General features: G+C 38.5%; 1 protein-coding gene across 2 annotated transcripts; it reads left to right on the forward strand.

Annotated features, from left to right (window-relative positions):
- Positions 1-201: 201 nt before the first annotated feature.
- Positions 202-22,040, forward strand: MSANTD1 (Myb/SANT DNA binding domain containing 1). 2 transcript variants are annotated; one of them, XM_083862533.1, is made up of 5 exons: positions 202-275; positions 1,631-1,723; positions 2,147-2,411; positions 12,232-12,516; positions 21,228-22,040. In XM_083862533.1, the coding sequence occupies exons 3-5, from the start codon at positions 2,158-2,160 to the stop codon at positions 21,466-21,468; spliced, it is 780 nt and encodes a 259-aa protein (XP_083718659.1). In that variant the 5' UTR covers positions 202-275; positions 1,631-1,723; positions 2,147-2,157; the 3' UTR covers positions 21,469-22,040. The 2 variants fall into 2 exon arrangements, with proteins under 2 accessions (XP_083718659.1, XP_083718660.1); XM_083862534.1 differs by lacking the exons at positions 202-275; positions 1,631-1,723 and adding an exon at positions 1,977-2,028.
- The last annotated feature ends 75 nt before the right edge of the window (positions 22,041-22,115 follow it).

Here is a 22,115-nt window from a genome sequence, read left to right on the forward strand (position 1 = left end):
AACTTGTCCTGGTGATCCCCAGTCACTGCCTGCAATGACAGGAAGACAGCCGAGGTTGGTATGGTTTTATTAAAAGAGCTGCCTGAAGCCCAAGGTTAAGTGACAGGAATTTCAAAACAAAACAATAAATTAATAAAATGAATGTGTCATCAGCTGATCCTCTTCTGACCACCATCTGTCCCCTGATCATGTGACGTCTCCCAGCTGGCCACCCAAGAGACAAACCATGCAAGATCATCACCACAACATATGCTGCTATTTACACATTTTTAAAGGTAATAGTTGCTAGGCTGTCATATTAGTAGTTAAAAGCAGTTATTTGGAAGCTAGGGGATTTTTTCTTTATTTCTCTCCTTTTTTTTTTTCCCCTTAGGAAGGCAGTGACTCAGCAGGTATGTTTCCAACAGAGACATGTTCAGGGTTGGATCAGTGGAAGTTCCTATGTAAAGTATATGTAATTCTACCCCCTCATACCCCCACCTTGTTCTATGGTATGCTGCTGTGCCTTTTGTAATATGCAGTAGAATAAATAAAACAGAAAGAAGGCAATGGTCCCACAAATGTCACTAGTGTACCTTTTAGGAACATTATGTGCTCTCTTTGCCATCTCCAGGATGCAAACCAAGCAGTGCATTTTTAAACTATTGTTAAGATCAAGGATGTGGTTATGAGAAGACTTACAATTTATAGGATACTTAAGCATTAAGGATTGAGGCACAGAACATTTCCTGGGGATTAACGACTGACTGGGTGAGCCTCAGGCCATTAACCCCTGCCTGCCATTAATCTTCAGGAAATGCCCTGCAGTGAGGTCGTTATTGCTGTTATATGCTGAAACAGAAAAATAATAATAAGAAAGGTCCGTGGATTATTTATTTATATTTTACATAACACAATTCTATTGGGACTGTAGGAAATGAACATCTTTCTATTTAGCTGGTCGTACTGCTGGAATTAATGCAGTTCCTGCATCTCACTCTTTTGTGGAAGATTATTGTCAGATTGCAGGAGTGTAAGTGGGGCAGGATTTGGCCCACTGCTTGTATTGCAGTGTTTAATACAATGAATAAGCCCTGCTTCTCTGATATAACTGCTGGCACAATTTAGCCCTATATAAAAACCAGCTCAAAATGCTTGTTTTACAGCAAAGCAATTTATTCACAGTTCTAAGCATCTCGCAGCCTTTTTTTAACTCATTGAATAATCCTTTTAGGTTGCCCATAAAGCAGGTGAAATGCTTCTGCTGCAGTCCTAAGGCAGAACACAGGCTGCATAAATAGCATCTAAATTACTAGGAATACAAAATACACATACAGTAATACATACCTACAAAGGCAAATTCATACTGACAGGACTGCAGTGTGTGCTTATCAGCAGCAAAACATCTCGGGGAAAAAAAGTGGCTTTATATTGAAATTTTGTATATATTTCTCTCTATATAAACACTTATATACTATTTTTTGCATGTTCGAAAGCCCAGATGCAGACTCCTTTTTAATGAGCCTGCCTGCTTAAACATTTATTAGCTTAGAGATGTATAGTTTTCATAAAGCTGGCTGATTCTTTTTGCAGAATATCTTTGCAAAAAAATTCTTTTTTTTTTTTTCATTTTTTGTGTACATGGCCTCAGTCCTTGCAACCTCCTAGAGAGTCTGTCAAGGCACAACTTAAAAGCTCGTTCAGGCGACCATGACCCCCTGCTAGCAGATTGTCTGCCTAAAAGGTAAGGGAAAGCTAAAAAAGAAGTAGAAACTTAAAAGTAGCTTCTCAAAGGCTGCATAGATCTTTTTTTTTTTTGTTAAACCTAAAGTGTTTAAAAGCTTTAATATTGATGGCCTGTCAACTTTGTCCTGATTCTTTGGCTTTCAGTTAAAAGGTTTTTGTTGTTGTAGCTTATGCAGTTGCTCTGTTGCTATGGAAACGTGACATCAAAATGACGTTTCTCTGTTTAAAAGCTTTTAACTAAATTCCTGCCTGTCAGATGTAGGCCCCATTTTGTGCACTCAAGCTTCAAGCTGTTGCAAAAAGGTTTCATATGTTCTGTTGTCATTCAAATTCTTTATCCACATATGCATGTCTTGCACTACAAAAAACCTAAACTAAAAACTCAATCTATATTAAGTGTCCTCTTTTAAAACCCTTTTAGGTCAGTCAGCAATGGCTGCAGCAGAAATTCCCAGTTACATTGTCTCTTCTCAGACTGAGAAACACAGGAGGGCCAGAAACTGGACTGATGCAGAAATGAGAGGTTTAATGCTGGTTTGGGAAGAATTTTTTGATGAGCTGAAACAAACTAAAAGGAATGCCAAAGTTTATGAGAAAATGGCTAACAAACTCTTTGAAATGACTGGAGAAATTCGCCACGGAGAGGAAATAAAGATAAAAATTACAAATATGACATTCCAGTACAGGTAAGCTTCAGTTAATTCTTTTTATTTTAAGAGATTTTAGCAGGGACGGCGCAGTGATTTTTGCCTTTCAGAAAGAAGTCTCCTAGAGGAAATCTGTCGATAAAAGATTAAAGATTGTTCATATCGCTTTTAAAATTCTCTCTTGCCAGTGCTGTTACGTCATTGTTAATTTGTCCCCCCCATTTCATGTCAAACTCTGGGACAACTTTGTTTCTTTAAAATTATCTGGCATTGTTATGATGCAGAGGGATTGAAATGTATTTAATGGGGAAAATAGATTTTTTTTTTTTTTTTTTTTTTTGCTCTTTGCTGAGGGGACTGATTGTGTGAGCTTGGCAGCCAATTCCTTGCAGTGGAACTCCTGCAGTTTCAAGTGGCCACTGAGGATCGGAATTGCAAGGCAAAGTTTAAAAAAAAAAAAAAAAAAGAAAACTAGAACAGAATAATGTTTGGGGGGGGCTGATGCTCCTCGATTTCGGTCTTGTGAGTTGAAGGGTTACACTTCACGGGGCCAAGAATAATTGAATGTCTTATTACTGAGTGACACACATTGCTATAATTATAAGCAGCAGCAGTGAAAGAACTATTCTATCTGCAGAGAGAATCAATGTGCACCGTCAATACTGCTCCAAAGGAGTCGGGGGGAGGGCGGAGGTGTCTATGAGGGGATGATAAAGAACAGGCAAGCAGTCAGGAGGGGAAGTTGGCTTCAGAAAATGTGAGGCATTTGTGGATTTGTTGTTTGCAGGGAGAAAAATAATTAGAACTTAACAGAAATATTTTCATGTTCTTTTTTCTTTTTTTTTTTTTTTTTTTTTTTTTTTTTTTAATTTATTTTTTTTTTTTAATTCTTATCTCTGTGAAGCACAAACTGCCTCATACTGGAAATCCTGAGTGGTGATTTGAGCTAGGTGCTTGTAATGCAAGAAAATCAAATATGTGACTCTTTTATTTAATCTCTCCTCAAAGCTCATATTAATAATAAAAAAGGTTATTACAGCAGGCAACCATGTTAAAACTGCTCGCTTTTCTGTAAGGCACCCTTACTGTATTTAATGCAGAGATTGCTCATCAAATAGAAAACTAGGGAAAATCCTGTAAACCCCTTAACTTTGAATGTCCTTCTACATTTCTGTGATCCACAGGCACAACGTTTAACATCATTTGCCATAAAATTAAACCTGATGTTTTGTGGCAAATGCTAACGTCTCCAAACAAAATGTTTTACCAACCCTGCTGTAATCCCTACGTTTTTCTTCACCCAGACTGTAAATGAAAAGCTGGAAGTAAGATAAATTTTTGTCCAGCAATTCAGACTCAGATGCAGATTTAGGAGTCGGGACTTGCTGGCTACCAGGCTTTTGCTTAGTCTGCTAAATCTGCAGTCCTCCCTGCTGGGAATTGCATCTCGCGGCACTGAGATTTTACAGGTGTCTGTAGCAGCAACACTGCACGATAGTTAAGTGCTGTAATTGCCAAGTGGAATAGGTTATTTCTGTCAGCCTTTGTTCTAAATTTACAGTGTTGTCATCAATCAGAGAGTCTCATTTTTTTTCCTAATTAGTGTTTTTACTTTAAAGTTGCACTGGGGGAAGGGAAGAAATAAGATCACTCGCATACATGCGCTGTGTGTGTGTGTGAGAAACTGCACTTCTAAGAAATATCCTTCTATTTCTGTGAACTTCTAAGATTGCTTCTGTTGCATGTTGTCAATCTGCTTTTCTATTTTGCAGTGCATGGCAGCTCCCTGCTTATTGATTGAGATGCTAATTTAGGAGAGTTAAAAACTGCCTTGTGCTGTCACAGAGCTGTTTCATTTTGTGCTCTGGAATATAAAATGCATCTTCTTATTGTTTGTTCACATGCCTGTGTGCTTTGCTGTCAAGGTGAGCTGGCATGGAGAACAGGGACAAGCAGAAGCTGTTACTCACAATTTCTAGTTTTCTTGGTACTTTTTGGTGGTGTGTGAGGATAGGGAAGGTTGTGGTGAAACTGTAAATGATGTGAGTGGCCATCGACTGCTGGCTTTGCAGCTGAGTTTTAATCTACCTTTTGGTGCCTGCAGGACACTGAAGATGCTTTGCGCCACTGTACTTCTCAGCATCATTGGTGCACTGTGGCACACACTGGAAAAGAAGATTCTGAGAGGGGGGAAATGCTCTATTTTGAGATAATACTTTGTAATGATTACACTGGGTTAGTGAGTGTAACATGGGAGAATGTAGCACCAGGAGCAGGAGTGAGGGGGGATGTTCTGCACCTCGGAGCTTATTTCTTCCCCCACTTCAGGATCCTGTACTTCTTTAGACAACTCTGAACAGTGCTGCAGAGGTGGAGTGGCCTCTACTCTTCCTTTAACAGTCAGAAATAAACTGCATTAAAATATTTAATCAGATCATATTATTTAGCTATGTGTCACAATTCCATAAAGGAACATAAACCCCCTGTCCTACAAATAGTAATTGTACACATATATATATATGTGTATTTTTTTTCTAGAAAAGGAAAAAGCAGTACTTGAATTTTTCTACTAGTCTTTTAAACCAAGTTCAGTTTTAAAAATGCTGTCACTGGCATGTCTTATCCTAGGACATCTGTTGAAACAGATATTGATAGTCTGAAACATATAAGGTTCTGAAATAGAAAGCAGTGAACATGTTTATAATAGTCCTCTCCAGTTTGAGGATCCCATAGCATTCTAAGAGGCAGTTCAGTAAATAGTGTTTTTTATTCTGCTTAGTGCAAGCCATTCATTATGAATAGAAGGTGTCCAAGTCAGACAAACGCGTGTGCAAGTAGGGAAGGAGTGTTAAGGCCAATAATTATTGCAGTTGCTGCAGCAAGTGCAGCCTACATGGGTGTGTGCAGTGGCAGGGGGCTCAGAAGGGGCTCCCACCCCAGGTATTCACCCTGGTTCTGGGTGTGTTTGGATCCCTTGTGGGATCTTGTGCTGCCACGTAAAGTTACTTCAGGTGTAGCTCAGTGTGCACGAACATCTCTCACATAAGCAATTTTGGCATGATCATATCCCATTCCTCCACACCTGAGGTGAAAACATTGTTAAAATGCCAGACAGAAATCTATTTTATCTCATTATTTCCTCCTTGAATTCTTGTGTTTATTTCTGCCTGCCCTATATTTCAGCAAGGTGACAAGAGAATGAAAAGCTGTTTAGAGAACAGTTAGGCTGAGATGTGGAAAGCTTTCTTTATTAAGAGAAGTGGAAAAGTTTGTGAATGCTAAAGGAGTTTTAGAGGTGCATAAAAATATGCACTATTTTTCAGAATGTAAAGCAGATTTTTTTGGCCATAATACAAGAAGTTATTTATAAGAATTGCAAGGCAAGAAATGTAAAACTAGTTAGAATCATATAAATCCGTATTGCACTGCATAATAAGCACATGGAACTCATTGCCACTGCAAATCATTGAACCAAGAGAGCAGCAGGTTGTTCTAGTATTATTATTTTTACTAAAGATTAGATTTATTAAATAAAAAAACAGATGTTGTTTGTCTTCCAATTAGGTAGAGTTATGAAAGACAGCAGGTTTCAGGATATTACTGGCTGTCGATGGAAAAATAATCATGTGTTTTTATGGGTGAATGTGCCCTCAAAATCTGTCTGTCAAACTCACTCTTGAAGTATTCAGCACTGACCTTTGTCAGAAGAGAGTGAGACGGTGGACTGATCTGGCAATGGTTCCTGTGTTCCTCTGCATTACTGCAGTCCAAGTGCATTTGGAGGAAACTAATCAGGGAAAAATATACCGTGACCTGAAGTAATTCTTACTGGAGTCTCAGTATATTAAGGGACCATTTCATCCACCGTGGAAATTGACTGGGTGGAAAATTCTGTGCAGCACCAAAGGTGGAAGGAAAATTCTTTCTGCAGGTGTATTTGAATAAAATTCTGCTTTTAGGGATTGCTGTAAAATCTGAAATATCTGCTGTGGATAGATCAGCCACCAGGTTTTTAATGTTCGACTTCAAAGATACCTGTGTGGTGAGCTGCATGAACCTCCCCATTTATCCATCCTGGAAGAAGGAAAGGCTGAGTCAAGCTTCCTGGAATTCAGAATTAAGCTTTCAGATGTGCTGGTCATCAAAAGTTTTCCTGAGATTAGCGTGCCAGCTCTTGAGGCTTAGCATCTCTTAGAGTATGTGCCCAGTTCTTTGTGCTGTGCAGCCTACTCAGGGCTATCAGCTCATGTGAACCTGTAATTATTCCTTCTAAAAGACAGCCCTGTCCTGTCACTGCTAATGTGCTGATCTCACAGTGCTCTGTGACTGCTGTTAGAATATTGCCACTGACACAATGCACACTGGCTTATTAAAAGGAAGCAGGGCTTGCACAGTTTGCACAGTGATCCACAGTTTTGACTGATTCCTTCTGATGTTTAAAAATAAGAACTGTGTGAATGCAAATTCATTATTTTCAAAAACATCACCCTCCCCAAAGCCTAGAAAACAGGATGCAGCTGTTGCTCTTTGATTTGAATCACAGTCAATTAATGTTAATGATTGGTAAATTTGAATCAGTCTCATGATTTGAATGAAAGACTAGTCTAATTTTTTATTTTCATGTGTACATGATAGCAATTAAACATTTTTGCTTGAGTAATCCATTGCTATACTCTATGACATTATGCAACTGGAAAATTTGACCTCTGTTACAGCAAATGATAAAATATGAGTGCAGCCAAATTACTGCAAAAAGTTGAATTTGAGTATTTTACTATCTTTCTCTTTAATTTCAATAATTTATGGCAGACGCACAACTTAGTATTGAACTTTCATCATCCTCCTTTTCCTCACCATTGATTGGTTCATAAACAGTTGCTATTTATTATTTATTTTGAAAGCTTTTCCTAGAAACCCCAGGAGAGGGATCTTGTATCCTTTCCTTAAGGCAAGCAGTAATATCAAATGCTGCAATAACAATAAAAAAGCAATACTGCTTTGAGCAAAGTCTAAAAAAAAATGAAACAAGTTATAGATTGCTTACTTTTTGCTGACTAAAATGATGATTCAAAAACAAACTCCACCTCTTTAGAATGTAATATTGTGATAGTTTTATTTTAGAAGGTGGACTAATAGGCACAAGGAATAAAGTCTGAAAAAAGGTCAGTGGCAACACAAATGACTCAACAGTTGTCTCAGTCTATTCAGTGGAGCATTTTGGAAGTGGATCTCAAAGTCCATTTATTTATTCACTTCTCTGGAATAAGACAAGCAATCACCTTTCAAATTAACTGTGTTGGCATGCTTTGGGTATTTGTCCACTGGAAATCTGACTTTGATCCCTGAGTTTTTTGCTGAGAGTTCTCAGTTGCCTCTGCTCTCAGCTGGATTTTAATATACCCTCCTGAAACAGCAACAGGTCTAGATAAACTCAGTGTGAATTTATTTTGCAAGCTCTGCTAACTTTGTCGCTTACCTCTGTTTCTTACCTCATTTTTCCTGCCTGGCTTGCTCACTCAGGCAGTGATGTGCCCAATTTCAAAGTGTTAATGTTTAGCTCATCTGGCTCTCTCATTTCTGGACTATTGCATTCCAGCCTTTCTATTGCCCTGTTTCTTTTAACATCCTCATGTTTCATTAAAACAAACAAAACCCCAACTCTATGAAGCAAGTAAGATTGCTGTGATGAATTACGCTAATGACTGAGGGCAGTAAATTAATCTCTGCTTTAGACTCCAGTTTTTCCAGGGTTACATTTCCTTCAATGCAGGCAAAAGCTTTCAGCTGTCTCACTAGATTTTCTGGATTTCTGGCAGTTGTAAAAAAAAACATTTAAATGCCAGTAAATCCTGGAACTTGATATTAGTATTACAAAGGTAGCTATTTGGTTTGTTTTTGCCAGAAAGCTAAACCATCAACACTATTGCAGTGAATGTTCTCCCTGTTTACCTCCACCTGCAGCATCTTTACTTCTCTTCCAAAGGACTGACACTCCCTTTCCCCTTATCTTCTCATCTCTTCCCCTGTTTCATCCTTTTTTCTGTGTGTTTGAGCCAGACTCCATACAGGTAGATGATTGCTGCTGGTGCTGCTTTTAAGCTAACACAGTTCTCTTGTCTACCTCCTGGTAGTGATCCTTTTATTTAGCCCAGAGCTATGGTAAGTAGTCAGAAGTAGAATTAGTATCCATTCAATACATTCAGAGCCAGAGAAATACCTGCATTTATGTAAGTGTAACTCTACAGGTCTGTGAGCAGACAATAAACAACAGCTCTTCCTTCAAAATTGTCATAGTTCTGTAAAAAAAGGGGGTCTGGGTACACAGCTGAGCTCAAACAACAACACAAAGGTACCAACCTACTCAGGCAAAATACCTACTGCTGGAAACTTTCCATTGAATCAGAATGGTTCAGGTTGGAAGGGACCTTTATAGAGTGTCTCTTTCCGAACCCCTCCCATGGACAGGGACACCTTCACTAAACCAGATTGCCAAAATCCAAACTGGCCTTGAACACTTCCAGGATGCAGCACCCACAGCTTCCCAGGACAGCCTGTTTCAGTGGCTCACCACTCTTGTTAACATTTTCTTCCTTTTATCTAGTCTGAATCTACAGTAAGGTCTTCCCATCTCTTCTCCAGGTGGAACAATCCTGACTCTCTCAGCCTGTCTCTGTGGCAGAGCTGCTCCAGCCCTCTGAGTATTTTTGTAGCCCTCCAGGTGGGGTCTCAGGAGAGCAGAGGGGCAGAATTCCCTCCCTCAGCCTGCTGCCCATGCTGCTTTTGCTGCAGCCCAGGATAATGGTTGGCTTTGTGGGCTACAAGCACATTGCCAGCTCATGTTCAGCCTCTCATTGACCAGCATGTCCAATTTCTTCCCTGTAGGACTGCACTCAATCTCTTCATCCCTCAGACTGTAGTTATACCTGGGTTGCCCCAAAAATCACCACAGGGGTTGGTGATTTATTGAAAGCAGATGCAAGTAACGAGGCTGAGGATACTTGGTGTCTTTATTTCAGCCTTCACTGTCCAGATGTCTCAGTTGGGTGTGCCTGCAGCAGAGTTATCAGAAATACCAGCAGTAGAAAAGAACTGAGTCAGGAATGACCTCTGAAAGTTTGTGAAGATTGAGGGAGGTCTCTAGGGACCAGAAAAAGGCTGTTGAATCTTCAGAAAGGCAAGAACAGGAATTAAGAGTTCTTCCCTTAACTCTTTAGAAGATCATTGAGCAAGAAGTTTTGGAAGCAATTTCCAGTCATGTAAAGGAGAAGGTGATGACTGGGAATAGCCAGAATGGATTTACCAGCACTGAGTCACATCTAACTGACCTGCTTGCTTTCTTTTTTAAAAGATCTGTGCATGAGGGTAGAGCAAAGCTGACAGTACAAACCTTTTGACACAGTCTCCAAGAACATCCTTGTGTCCAAGCTGGGATGGTATACTGCAGGTGGAAGGACTACCAGCTGGCTAGAAAACTGTCTGGATCTCTGGGCACAGAGTAGTTGTTAATGGTTTGTATTCTGCCTAGAGGCTCATTCCCAGTGGAGGACTGCAGATATTTTGTACTGGGACATGCCCTGTTTAGTATCAACAATCCCAAGGTGAAGGTGGAGTGCACGTGCACTATTTTGCAGGTGATGCCAAGCTGGGGGCTGCAGTCTGCACCTCTGAGGGCAGGACTGACACTCAGAGGGACCAGACAGGTTTGAGAGATGGGCTGACAGGATCCCCATCAAATTCAACAAGGACAAATGCAAAGTCCTCCTCCTGGGATGGCCAGTGCTGGAACAGGCAGGGGACAGCCTGGCTGGGCAGCAGCTCTGCTGATGGGGACTTGGGGCTCCTGGCTGACATGAGTACAAGCCTGTTCCCAGGGCAGGCAGCAGAGTATCAGCTCTAAGCTTGTCCTGCCCTTTTTGACAGAATGCTTATCCGTCCTAAAGGCTCAAACCATGTCCTATGAAGTTTTAATGCAGCTGCTGGACTTGGCAGTGTCCTGGCTGAGATGGGGTCACCCCTGGCTTTGGCCATCTCACCATGGGGATGACTGACCATGGTGAATGCACTCCATAATTGCAATTCAGCTTTAAACCCCATAGCTTGAACACACTGAGGGTTTCAACACAGGCAAACAAATGTGGCATGCAGGCTTGGCTACTAGCTTATAGAGGCATAATTGATACGGTTTTCATGCAAATAGCCTCAACAATTGAACTAAAAATAATCAATATTAATTGATGGTTGTTGTCAGGCCTGTGTTTAGCTATTTTCTGCCTGTGCTGGATGGATATACATGTATTTGTAGGCTGTGCTTGATATTCTCTGACTATGAAATCACAGCAGTAGGTTGTGAAATATGTATGAAATTAAAATTTTGAATGCATAGAGGGCATAAAAGTATGGATGGCTGTGAGGCTTTGCTTTGCAGGACTATGATGTGCATTTCTAAACAGCTGGAAAAGCTCATCAGACCTTGCAAGGACAAGGAAAAAAGAATCCTTAAATGGCTTTAAAATCTAAGCAAATCTTTCTGCCTTCTTTTCACACTCATGGATTTCCCCTTACTCTAGGCTGACAGTGGTTTAAAAGGAAGAACTTCAAGTTCTCACTTTTAAGTTTGGTACCATTTTTTCATGTCTACATGTTTTTAAGTCTACCCCTTGCAGGACTGGTGTGGGCAGGATGGATTCTGAAAAGGAAAAACCTGAAAGGCTTCAAGAAAAAAAAGGGTGGGCCAGGTGTCCAGGAATACTTTTAATCCTTTTTTTTTTTTTTTTTTTTTTTTTTTTTTTTTTTTTTTTTTTTTTCCCTGCAAATGCAAACCTCTAGCTGTGAGAATCGGATTTGGTTCAGCGTTTTGTTAATTTGAATGAAATCTGGTTTATGAAAATGGGGCATTTGTCATTGGTCTTGCCTTTCCTGTTGTGTTCCCTTCCTGCATTTTGATTTAGAGTAAGAAGATCTGAACTGGGAGAGGCAAATGAAAAGAAACTTTGGGAGTCTAGTGGGACTCTGGAATTTCTTTGAGATGTATACTACAACTATATACCTCAGTTTTATATTTTTCAGAAAAAAAGAAAATAACACTGGGTAACTACTGGGATAGCAGTGAACTTGTCTGAGGACTGAATAATAAATCTCATAATAAGATACACATGAAAGACAAGGCCATGGTTGATAGTCCACTGTAATGTAGTGTTTTTGTGCACGCTGTTTCTAATGCATTATTAACTGTTTTTGTTGGTTTTTTTCCTTAAAAAAAATAAATTAATGACTCTCTGTACTTTTGCCTACCCTGATCTTTATTCTGTAACAAATGAACAGATGTCTGTATCTCATGGTTGTTACAAAGATATTTATCAAGGCATTTCAGGGCTTTTAGGCTATATTAGAAAAGGATATGCATTATATTTATAGCCACTTGTATTCATTATAGAAAATAAATATTCATTCTTTAAAGCATGGAAGTGCAGGGCTGCCCTCAGTTTAGTAAAGGCTGTGATGTGTTGTCTAGTCCAGTTGTCAGGGACTGCTGTCAGATTGGTTAGTTGGGTATTCTTTAAGGGGAAGAAAAATATTCAACCACCAACACAGTCCCATTTCCATTAGAAGTTCTAATGTTCTTTCTTTTTATTGAATTTCATTGGGGGTTTACATGCAACTCTGTAACAGGTCAAACCTAGGAAAAGAACCTGAAAGGCTTCACTGGAGGTTAAAGAAGAAAAGTGTCTTTTTTTATTCTCATTAAAAGTCTTGAGTTTGACTCCTAAATGTGACCAGAATAAATGTTTTGAGATATATCTGTATGAAAAGTACTTTTTGTAGAAAAACAAACTTTAATGTTGTGTGCCTTTTCTTACAGGAAATTAAAATGCATGACTGACAGTGAAACTGTGGCACCTGACTGGCCTTACTACAAAACCATTGATAGGATCTTATCCAAAGTGACAGACCACAGCGATGTGAAAATGCATGAAAATCAGCAGCCAGGCCCTTCTACATCACAGACAGAGGCCTCGCAGTCTCCATCAGCTAAGTCTACACCTCTGTACTTGCCATATAACCAGTTTACATATGAAGGAAGGGAAGAATGCTTTGAAGATGAACATTCAGAGAGCTCATCAAGCTTGCTTTCTTACAAGCTGAGGTAGCATCTATTTTCCTCTCTTTTTAGTATTTTGCAGAATGAACCAAATTTGCTGTTTAAAGAGAACACCCTCACACACATTTTTCTCTAACGGTTCTTGTATTTTTTCAGTAAATCACAAATGAGATCTGTTCCCCAATCTCAGCCACTTTGCTGAATTAGGGCATTTTCTTTATTTCTTTATGAAAGACTGGAAGGGAGTAGGAGAGCTGAGCAAAAAGTTGTATATTATTGCCAAAACTCAGCATGCATGTCACGGCTCACATCAGGGAGAGTGTTCATAAAAGGAGTACAGGCATGTTCAAGGGAGTCCCGCGGTGCAATCAGAGATATAACATACTGCTCAGATGATTTTTGGCTTGCTCTAGTTTTGCTTTTGATATGAGTATGAAATTTCTCTGGCTTCAGTTATTATTAAAATGGTGAAAAGATGCAAAATAAATATTTCTGTGGACACTGAAAAGCTGCTCATGCAGTTTGAAAGTACATTGCAACATTTTAAACACAATTGAGTATGTAATTTTTTTAAAGTAAATGCTAGTTTGAGATACAGACATGTGATTTCTTTTTTTCTTTTTTTTTTTTTTTTTTTTTTTGATATAATTGGAGTTCCCTGGAAGGCAGCATTTTAACAAAAGGCAGGGTTGTACTCTTGATACAAATTTTAGACTTTACTGGTCTCAATTTTCATCCAGAGTGGTGTGAAATAAGAGTCGATTACAGTTTTCTGGCAGAAAAAGAGTTGATCCTAGAGATCCTTATCATGAGTCTGTAAGGCTTTAACTGTAACAGTAAAATTACCTGTCAGTCATGCAACTGTAAAGATGTTGAGCTGGAAGAAGAACCAACCCAGCAAGTTTGAATTATTGTTTCCAGGCCCACTCTTGGATGAATAAAACTAAGGTAAATTCATTCAAGAAAATGAATTTTAAAGTCTTTGTTTCTAAAAACTTTTTTTTTTAGCCACAAATATTTATTAGGGCGTATAACTTTTGAATTATAGCAACCTTTTTGTTCACAAGCAACAATTTTTTTTTCATCCTAGTTCATTGTAAGTAGTTGATATTCCTGATACACAAACTCGCTTGACTTGAGGATTTGCAAACTCTACAGGCACATTTCAGATGCAATAACTTTATTCCCAATTGGATTTACAATAACATTATTTAATATTTAATTAGAAGGTCATATTTCCACAGACGTTGTTGAGTTTAATAACTTGACTACTTGATAACATCAGACTTTTTAAAACTGCTGGATGTGAAGTTTCAGGACAAAACAGATTTTGTACCACAAGAGAGGACAGAGGTCACCATGCCAGGATTCACTACAGAACATAGTGCTCACAGAGATCAAGTTAATCAACCCCAAACTCACTTCTGCTGTGCCCACAGTTTGCAGGTGGACTCCCACTCTCATATAGATGCTTTCATTTACAGCTAAAGTGGACTTAATTCAGTCACTAAATTATAAAATTATAAGCTCCGGAAAATTTAGGCTATGATACCTTTTAGCCAGCTTCCAGTTCACTGGTTTGTTGATTTTTTTTTTTTTTTTTTTTTTTTTTTTTTTTTTTTTTTTGCTTTATCCAAGGAAATAACCTAATCTGTTCTAGTAAAAAATATTTTACCTTTACTTGGCTAAATTTAGAAACTGCAGCTTATTTAAATCAAGCCCCTAGTAGCACAGGCTGGGGCAGGTGATGCCCCTCAGCCCTTGCACTGCTGCTGTTGCCTGCCAGGAGTGGCTGTGCTGGGTGGCTCAGGAGGGTCTGGGGGCTGCAGGGAAGGGCAGGGCAGCTCTCAGGGCCTCCATAACTTAGGAATTCAACCTTGTTCTTGCAGTCTCCACTATGAAAGAATTTTGCTCAATTGAATATTGTGCATATCATTTAACAGCAAGACAGTCAGTCACACAGTCACATGTTAAAATACAGTTCCCCTGTTTAAAAAAAGAAGAAGTTGAGCAGTAGATACCACATGAGAGATCAATGTAATATTACAGGTGAGCATCGTGATTGGATTAAAAATTAGAAACCACTTGTGATAATGGGGCATGTGTCTGGAAGGAGAAAAAGTGTTATTCCAATAGTCATAGGGGGTTTGAAAAGCTAGTCTAGCTTTGACCTGTTTAATTTAGGCTGATGAATGAGAGCAGAGTAGGGAACCCTTTCTTGGCCAGAAGAAAATACAGCACTTGCTAATGATAGCACATGGGTTAAAATCACTTAGAGCTGCCATGCTTAGACAGGGAAGATAATTCTTTTAGAGTTACTAATGGAAAATTATGAACTGAGGAAGCAATTTTCAGCTTAAGCAATTAGTGTGTCATCCTGTATTTGAAAAACACTTTGAAATAGCCAACAAGAGAGAAAAGAATTAGCATAAAAAAATTTGGGTCCATCTTGGCTATTTTATCAATGCCCTTGCCTCTGAACAGTAGATAATTGATCCAACAGATTCAAAGAAGGAACTAAAGACAATTCTGGGAATTGAAATCAAAAGAATGTTTTAGGTCCTCAATTTCCCTATTTTTCTACTTTATGGCTAGGCAAAACAATTACTTTGAAACACATTTTGAAAAATACCCACTCATGTCTATATGTAAAATAGAGATCTGTTTTGCAGCTGTATATTTTACAACTTACATTATGGGATTTTTTCCTTCAGTAATAAAAATCCTAATGTTATGGCAACAATTGAAAGGGAAAAACCTTTCAAACAGTAGTTCTTTCTAAATAACTTTTAAACTTCTGAAAACTTTCCTGTTATTCCTTTAAACTCTCCAACACAGCTTTAGAGTGTCAACTTTGTATTTTCCACAGTATCTTTGAACATAGCAGGAGGCTACTTGGCTATATAAAATATAGCTTTTAAAATTCAATTGAATGTTTAGCTTTCATGATAGCAAAAAATGTCAAGCTTTATACTTCAATCAGTACATACACATTGTCAAGCTAAAAATAGTTGAAACTGGTTTTCTTTGCATTCTGTTTGAAAAACTTTGAGTTTGGGACCTTCTTACAAAACCAAAATTTTGCTGGTTTGTGATAATACAATTAATATGAGATAAAATTAATTTTAATTTTTGTTTCAAGTGTGTAGATGAGGAAAACATTTGGAATCCCTCTAAAGGGGTGCCTGATATTTGCTTAGTATTGTTCTAACACTGCTCTAACACTGTTATACAGTACAAAATATCTGACAATAATAGAATTATTCTATTATGGTCATAAAATATAATGCAATGTGGTTAAGTCTTGTACTGCAGCTTAAACTTTTAAAATCCAAATTCCTGACACCACTATAAATGAATTTTTATCTAATTGAAAACAGTGTTTTTTCACCCTGTGGATTAATTTATGGTCTTTGTTTGTGTAGTAAAATAATGACAGAACATAATTATAGAGGCTGTGAATGTAGTTCAGTTCTTCATGTGTTCATTTCTATTGTACTGAAAATGGGGGTGAAAGAGTTAGTTTCATAGATTAAAAAGACCATAATAAAACCACTGTGCTATCTAGTCTGACTCTTTGTTAGATACCATTTGAATTTGGCCATTCTGATGTGGAGCCCAGAGTTTTTATGGAGAGGGTTCTGTGACATCCTTCCCTCAGCAGGGCATTTCTGCATCCAGCAGCCCCTGTCTCTGCTGTCCTTCACTTCTTTGTTTCTATGATTTGTTTCACTCTGTGAAACACTAAATGTCTGGACTAGACCAGATAAATTTAGAAGATGGGGAAGTCACTCTTCCCTTCTTTCTAGTAATAAGCAAACCCTTGTTTAAACCAGTCCTTGTTTCTAATGTGAATGTAGTGAATGAAACTTTCAGATGTTACTTCTACTTACCTTTCTTTTCAGTATATTGGAGAGACTTTGAGTATTTTTTACTTTCTGGCAAGGTGGTTCTGTGCCATAATTGTACCGTCTTTGTTATTTTTAAATTTTTAAATGTAGATTAATTAATTTGGTGCAGAAAGTTTACACAGGAAGAAAAAATAAGAATTGGAGAATTGGTAATGAATTAGCAAAGATATGGATTAAAAGAAGTGCATTAAAACTTGATGATGATGCTAATTTGGGAAACAACGTCTTTGGCAAAGCTTTTACTATTTCTAAAATTATGCTACGGCTATTTAAATCTGAATGGGCATCATCTACAAAGAACTTTGAGCTTTAGGCTATGTGCATTATGTAGTGCAGCTTAACTCATTATTCAGACTTGTTATCCTAGCAAGGTGCTTTGCCCAGGCTCCAAGCCATTTTTGTGGTTATTTTCTGTGCTTTACTTCAAGGATGAGTCTCATTAATTCCTGAATGCATTTGAATGATTGAATCAGCCTAGTTTACCAGAAGATCCAGGTTGCCTCATCCTCAGTCCTTATGCTCTGAAGATCTTCATATAATCTCTAATATTAATATTGTTTATATCCAGACCATTGTTAATTTGTTTAGAAAGACATGGATTATGGAGGTATGCTTGGATTTGAACAAGAAAACCAAACCAGTGAGAAACAGCTTTTAGGTGTCAAAAGCCATAAATTCCAAGAATTGATGGTACTGAAGAGCTGTTCGCCATGAAGTAGTTGGAAATGAGGAATTGTTGTCAGGGTTTTGTGAAGATAATACATTTTGATAAACAGAGAACTCTTTGTATTCAACTCCTGCTTCATTAATTATTCACACACGTCCCTGAAACAAGCTGTATTGGACAAGTGTAAGCAATCAATCAAGGAAGTTTTAATTGAACAATGAATTAAATTGTTATTAGCTAGGCAGACAGCAAATGCATTTGAGACTTGCCTAATATGTTGCCTGATTGAATCTGGAGGTTTTCCTTTGTTCCCCCTCATGTCCATTGCACACAATCATTTCTGCTCAGTCTCCTAGGTGAGAAAGAACAATTTCTTTCCCTTGATTTGCTTCCTTGCAACACTGCCTGTCTGTTTTAAAGCATAGCAGGGAAGTAGCTTTGTGAGGTTCTGTTTGGAGTACAGTCCCAGTGCCAGAGCTCTTCCACACTTCGTTCATGTGGTCAGAGGAATACCAATGCCAATCTCCTGTAGGCTTTGTGGTGTAGGCACTGGAAGCCCAGCTGAAGAGTACCAGCAGATTGTATTTGAGATCCTTACTTCCCTAGACCCCTCTTTCCTGAGATTTTCCTAAAAATCTACCTTCAGAGACTACGCTTGGCAAAGAGGGAGGTGCTTCTTAAGCAGCTTGTGGATGCTGTCAGGATCTGCTGCACCCCTGTTGTCACAGAGGTGTTGGCTGCACAGAAATGCAACATGGAGAATGGGCAACAGGAACTGATTAATGCTACAGCAATCGTCTGTCGTTGCCTATTCTTGTGCCTATATGTTGGCAAAGTAGACATGCTCCTAGCTGGAACTGTTTGAGGATACTGATGCTGCTTGTGTTATTTAATGCTGAACCCATATTCCTATCCCTGCTTCCCTCTTGAATTTGTTATAAAAAATCATTGACAGAGAGGAGTCTCTGACAGGCTGCTCAGGACACCTAGAACTTCTCAAGAAGGATGGCTCAGTATCTGAGGAGACACTTCAGTATTCAAATAACTCATCACTGGGTGGGCATCACTGGACATTTTACATTGTTTCATGTTGCAAGCTTGCTTGTAAATTGAATTCTTCAGACCCTTCTTTAGTAGGGCCTTTCTCAAGAGCTCCCTTTCAGCAGCTATTCTGCAGGAGGAGAGGATTGTAAGTGCCAGTTCCTTACTGTGAACTTGTGAGTGACCATAGAACCCTTTCACTATCAGTCAGTAGAGAGAAAGAGATCAGGACCATCACCAAAGCTAGGGTTTTCTGAAGATTTCTGAAATAAGTATTTCTTTTTAATGAAGGCTAGTTACCAAGTTGTGTTTGTTGTTGTAAACAAATGTAGAGAGTACTTGGAAGACCTTAAAGAATCCTTGTGTCATTGCTTTTGGGGGCACTTCTCTGTGCTGAAACACAGTTCTGAGCCAGCACTCTTCAGTGAGTACTTTTTTAGTTATTAGCAGACTGCAGATACTGCTGACACAGTAAAAATCTGCTGCTCTTTTCTCTCTGGAGCTGTGCAAGGCACTGACTGTCTTGGATGTATGGTTTCATGTCTTACAGTTCTTTCATGGATTTAACTGAAAAATAGGTAAAATCCTTTACAGACTCTAGGAAAACACTTCAAAGATTCTTTTCTCTTAAAAATAAAGCTTATTTTAGATCTTTCAATCTAAATCACTCCATCTCAGTTTTTTGTGTTATTTTTATTGTTGTTGTCTCAGTTGAAATTAAAACCCAAATGGTAGCTACTGTTACCAAGAAAGACACACAATACTCACTGCATCTCAGTACCATTGACCAGCCTCAGATTTTCTCTCTCATTCCTTGTTAAGGATCATTCTCACCAGTGCTTAGGTTTACAACACACAAGCCCTCTTGTGGAGTGACTTCGTACTGGTTTCAAGACAAGAGGTTTTACCACAGCTACTTTCTAACACTGTATGGGGAAGAGAATTGAGATTCATCAAGTTTCCAACATTTAAATCCTCTGTGAAGACAAGTTTAAATTCAAAAGGTGACTTTGGCTAAAAAAAGTCACCATTTCAGAAAGTTTCTTGCTCTGCCTACCAGAAAGCACAAATTCTTTGTGAATGTGACTACAGTGATGGGAACCTTGGAATAACAGATTCAGTGTTGTCCTTAGACTGCTGTAGATATTTTCCACTTGTTTGACCTCTTTGAGAACCATATTTGAAGTAATTCTGGCCCTTAGAGTTAAGGGAGACAAATTTAGTGTTTTAGTGTTAGCCAAGACCCATTCTCACAAGATCGTGAGACACTTATAATTTCAGTGATCAGCAGTAAGCCTGACCCACAGTTTGAAAAGACCCACAGTTTGAGCAGAGCAACATGTATTTATTTTATCTACATTTATTTGATGCCCCAAATCAAATATTCTGTATAGAACCTGCAAAGCTGAGTTTGTTGTATACCTTCCAAAGTAGATTGTATCTCACCCTTTTTGGGTCACTGCACTCTTAAATGTCAAGGGGCTTGTGTCTTTTTCTTATATTTGCATTAAGCCTTTCAGGTGCTAAGGATTGTTTATCTCTCCTGCTGACAGATCTGAATGTCACAGTCACTGCTGCACAAAGCCTGTCAAGTAGGATAAGAACATGAATCAAATTATGATACAAATCTGCCACAGCTGAGTGACCTCACCTCCACTACCCTTCTTCACATTAATAAAAACACATTCTTCAAGAGTTCAAGTTATCCTTATTCAAGGATGTCTTAAAATCTGCAGCATGTTGACATGGCATACTAGTCACAACTGTACTATCTCATTATTGCATTTCACCTAGAAAGGATACTGCACTTGGCAGAACACGACTGAGATTGCTGTTTGTGTCAAGGGACTTCAAGACACATCATCAGATATCTTTGATATTGGGGACTCCAGCCTGGAGTTACAAAAAGTGTAAATGAAGACATGGTCTTTCACTTTAAGTTAGGGAAGGAGTTATCCAGCTCTAACTGGAGATTTCTCAGATGTGTAGTACACTTACACTTATGCCTTTTACTTGCCTTTCTTCCTCTTTCACATTTTAGCATGATTCCTTCTTAGGCTGCAGGTTAAGAGACACAGATCTCTGTCTGTGTTCTCACTTGTATGTCACATGGGCTGGTTTTGATTGTGTTGCTCTGCCACCCCAAGTTAGAACAGCCCTGTGATCTTTACACCTTGAGAGCACTGTCTTTACTGCCATGTTTATCTCTCTTCCAAAACAGAAACCCAGCATGAAAAAGCATAGAGGAATTTCTTAAAAAATATTCCCCAAATTCCACATGGCAGCTCTGCATATTTCAGATGAGGATGTCCATTGCCCTTCTCTGGAAACACTCCAGCCCCTCCCTGTTTTTCTTGTTGTGAGGGGCCCAAAAAATGAACACGGGATTGGAGGTGTGGCCTCACCAGTGCCAAGTACAGGGTGACAGTCACTGTCCTGGTCCTGCTGGCCACACTATTGCTGACCCAGGCCAGGTGCCATTGGCCTTCTTGGCCACCTGGGCACACCTGGCTCATGTTTAGCCACTCTCAAACAGCACTCCCAGGTATTTTTCTGTCTTTTCAGGCTTTAACATTGTTTAAAATGTTTTGTGATGGAATATAAAAAAAAGAATGGTCAGTGCCACTGCTGTGTCTTGGCACAAGGGCAAATTCTGAGATATATCATGGAGTGGGACCAGCTTTATTGATGCAATGCCTTAAAAAACAAGCTGTAAGCTACCACCACATGTAACCATGCAGCACTTTCTCTGCATTGGGATGGTTATTGAAGCTTTCAAATTGGAGTTTCAACAGCCAGATAAGCCAAATGTCTTTCTCAGTACAGTGTATAAATTCAATGTGTAAGACATGCCGAGTTTAAAAAAAAAAAAAAAAAGAGCCTGGCATTCTGCAGGGAAAATTCTTATTTAAAACAATGAGATGTAAACCTCCTATTTTTTTTTTTCAATCTGTAACACTATGCAATAATACATTAAATACTTACATTTTGGCACAAACTTGAGAGGGAATTTATTGGAGAACACAAGGGTTTAAAAATATGACTAGGTTATAGCTTGGCCAAGAATATGCTATTGAATTTTGGGTTCTTTCTTTTTTATAAATGAGTTTAATTTCTAACAAATATTCACATTTCAGAGCTGAAGAAAGACCAGTTAAGAAAAGAAAAATGCAAAACTGCAGTTTCCAAAAGAAGAAGCTAAAATTAATGGAAGCCATGTTGGAAGAACAAAAGAAGTTGAGCAGAGCCATGGAAGAAACCTGTAGAGAAGTGCGCAGGATCCTGGACCAGCAGAACATCATTCAAGTTCAAAGCTTACAGTTACAGGAGAGAATGATGAATCTACTGGAGAAAATGATCTCCAAGTCTAATGTGTAGTTTCCTTTGTGAATGCCTCTGAGATTATTATTGCTATTATAGATAACCATTTATTGCACACCATATGTGTGTCTGTTGCCCTATTCCCAGGTTTTCCATGGAAATTAAAACCCTAGTGTAATCCTAGTTCAGTAAAGAAAACATAATGCAGGGCGAGAATTATCCAGTATGATAAAATTAGTGCAATATATGCCTAAATTGAATTATTTTTATACAGAAAGGTTAAGGGATAAATAGCTCGGGGAACTGAAGTACTATTTATGCCTAAGTCAGGTATTGTTTTGCAAACAGTGGTGTTGTATATTGCTTCCCATCGAGGTCTGCAGCTTAATCTGTTTTAGGAGAATGAAATAGTGCATTTCTAAACATGGTTATCACACCTTGACTTTGCTGATGATTAAACCCTGTTTTGAAACATATGCCTGATTGTATAAGTGACCTATGGTTCTTGTGAAGAGCTAGTTGGGACCATGAGATACATAATTTTAAACTCCATGCCTGATATGAATAGTACTCTGAAGTATGAGGGTAAAAATAGTCTATTCAAATACATTTTTTGATATAAAAAGAAATCCCCCAAACCACCTTACTATATACTGAATACTAAAATGTATAGAATATACTTGAAGTTGCTTTTGATATTAAAC

Source organism: Zosterops lateralis (genome assembly GCF_965231275.1).
Source record: "Zosterops lateralis genome assembly, chromosome: 5".
NCBI classification, from domain to species: domain Eukaryota; kingdom Metazoa; phylum Chordata; class Aves; order Passeriformes; family Zosteropidae; genus Zosterops; species Zosterops lateralis.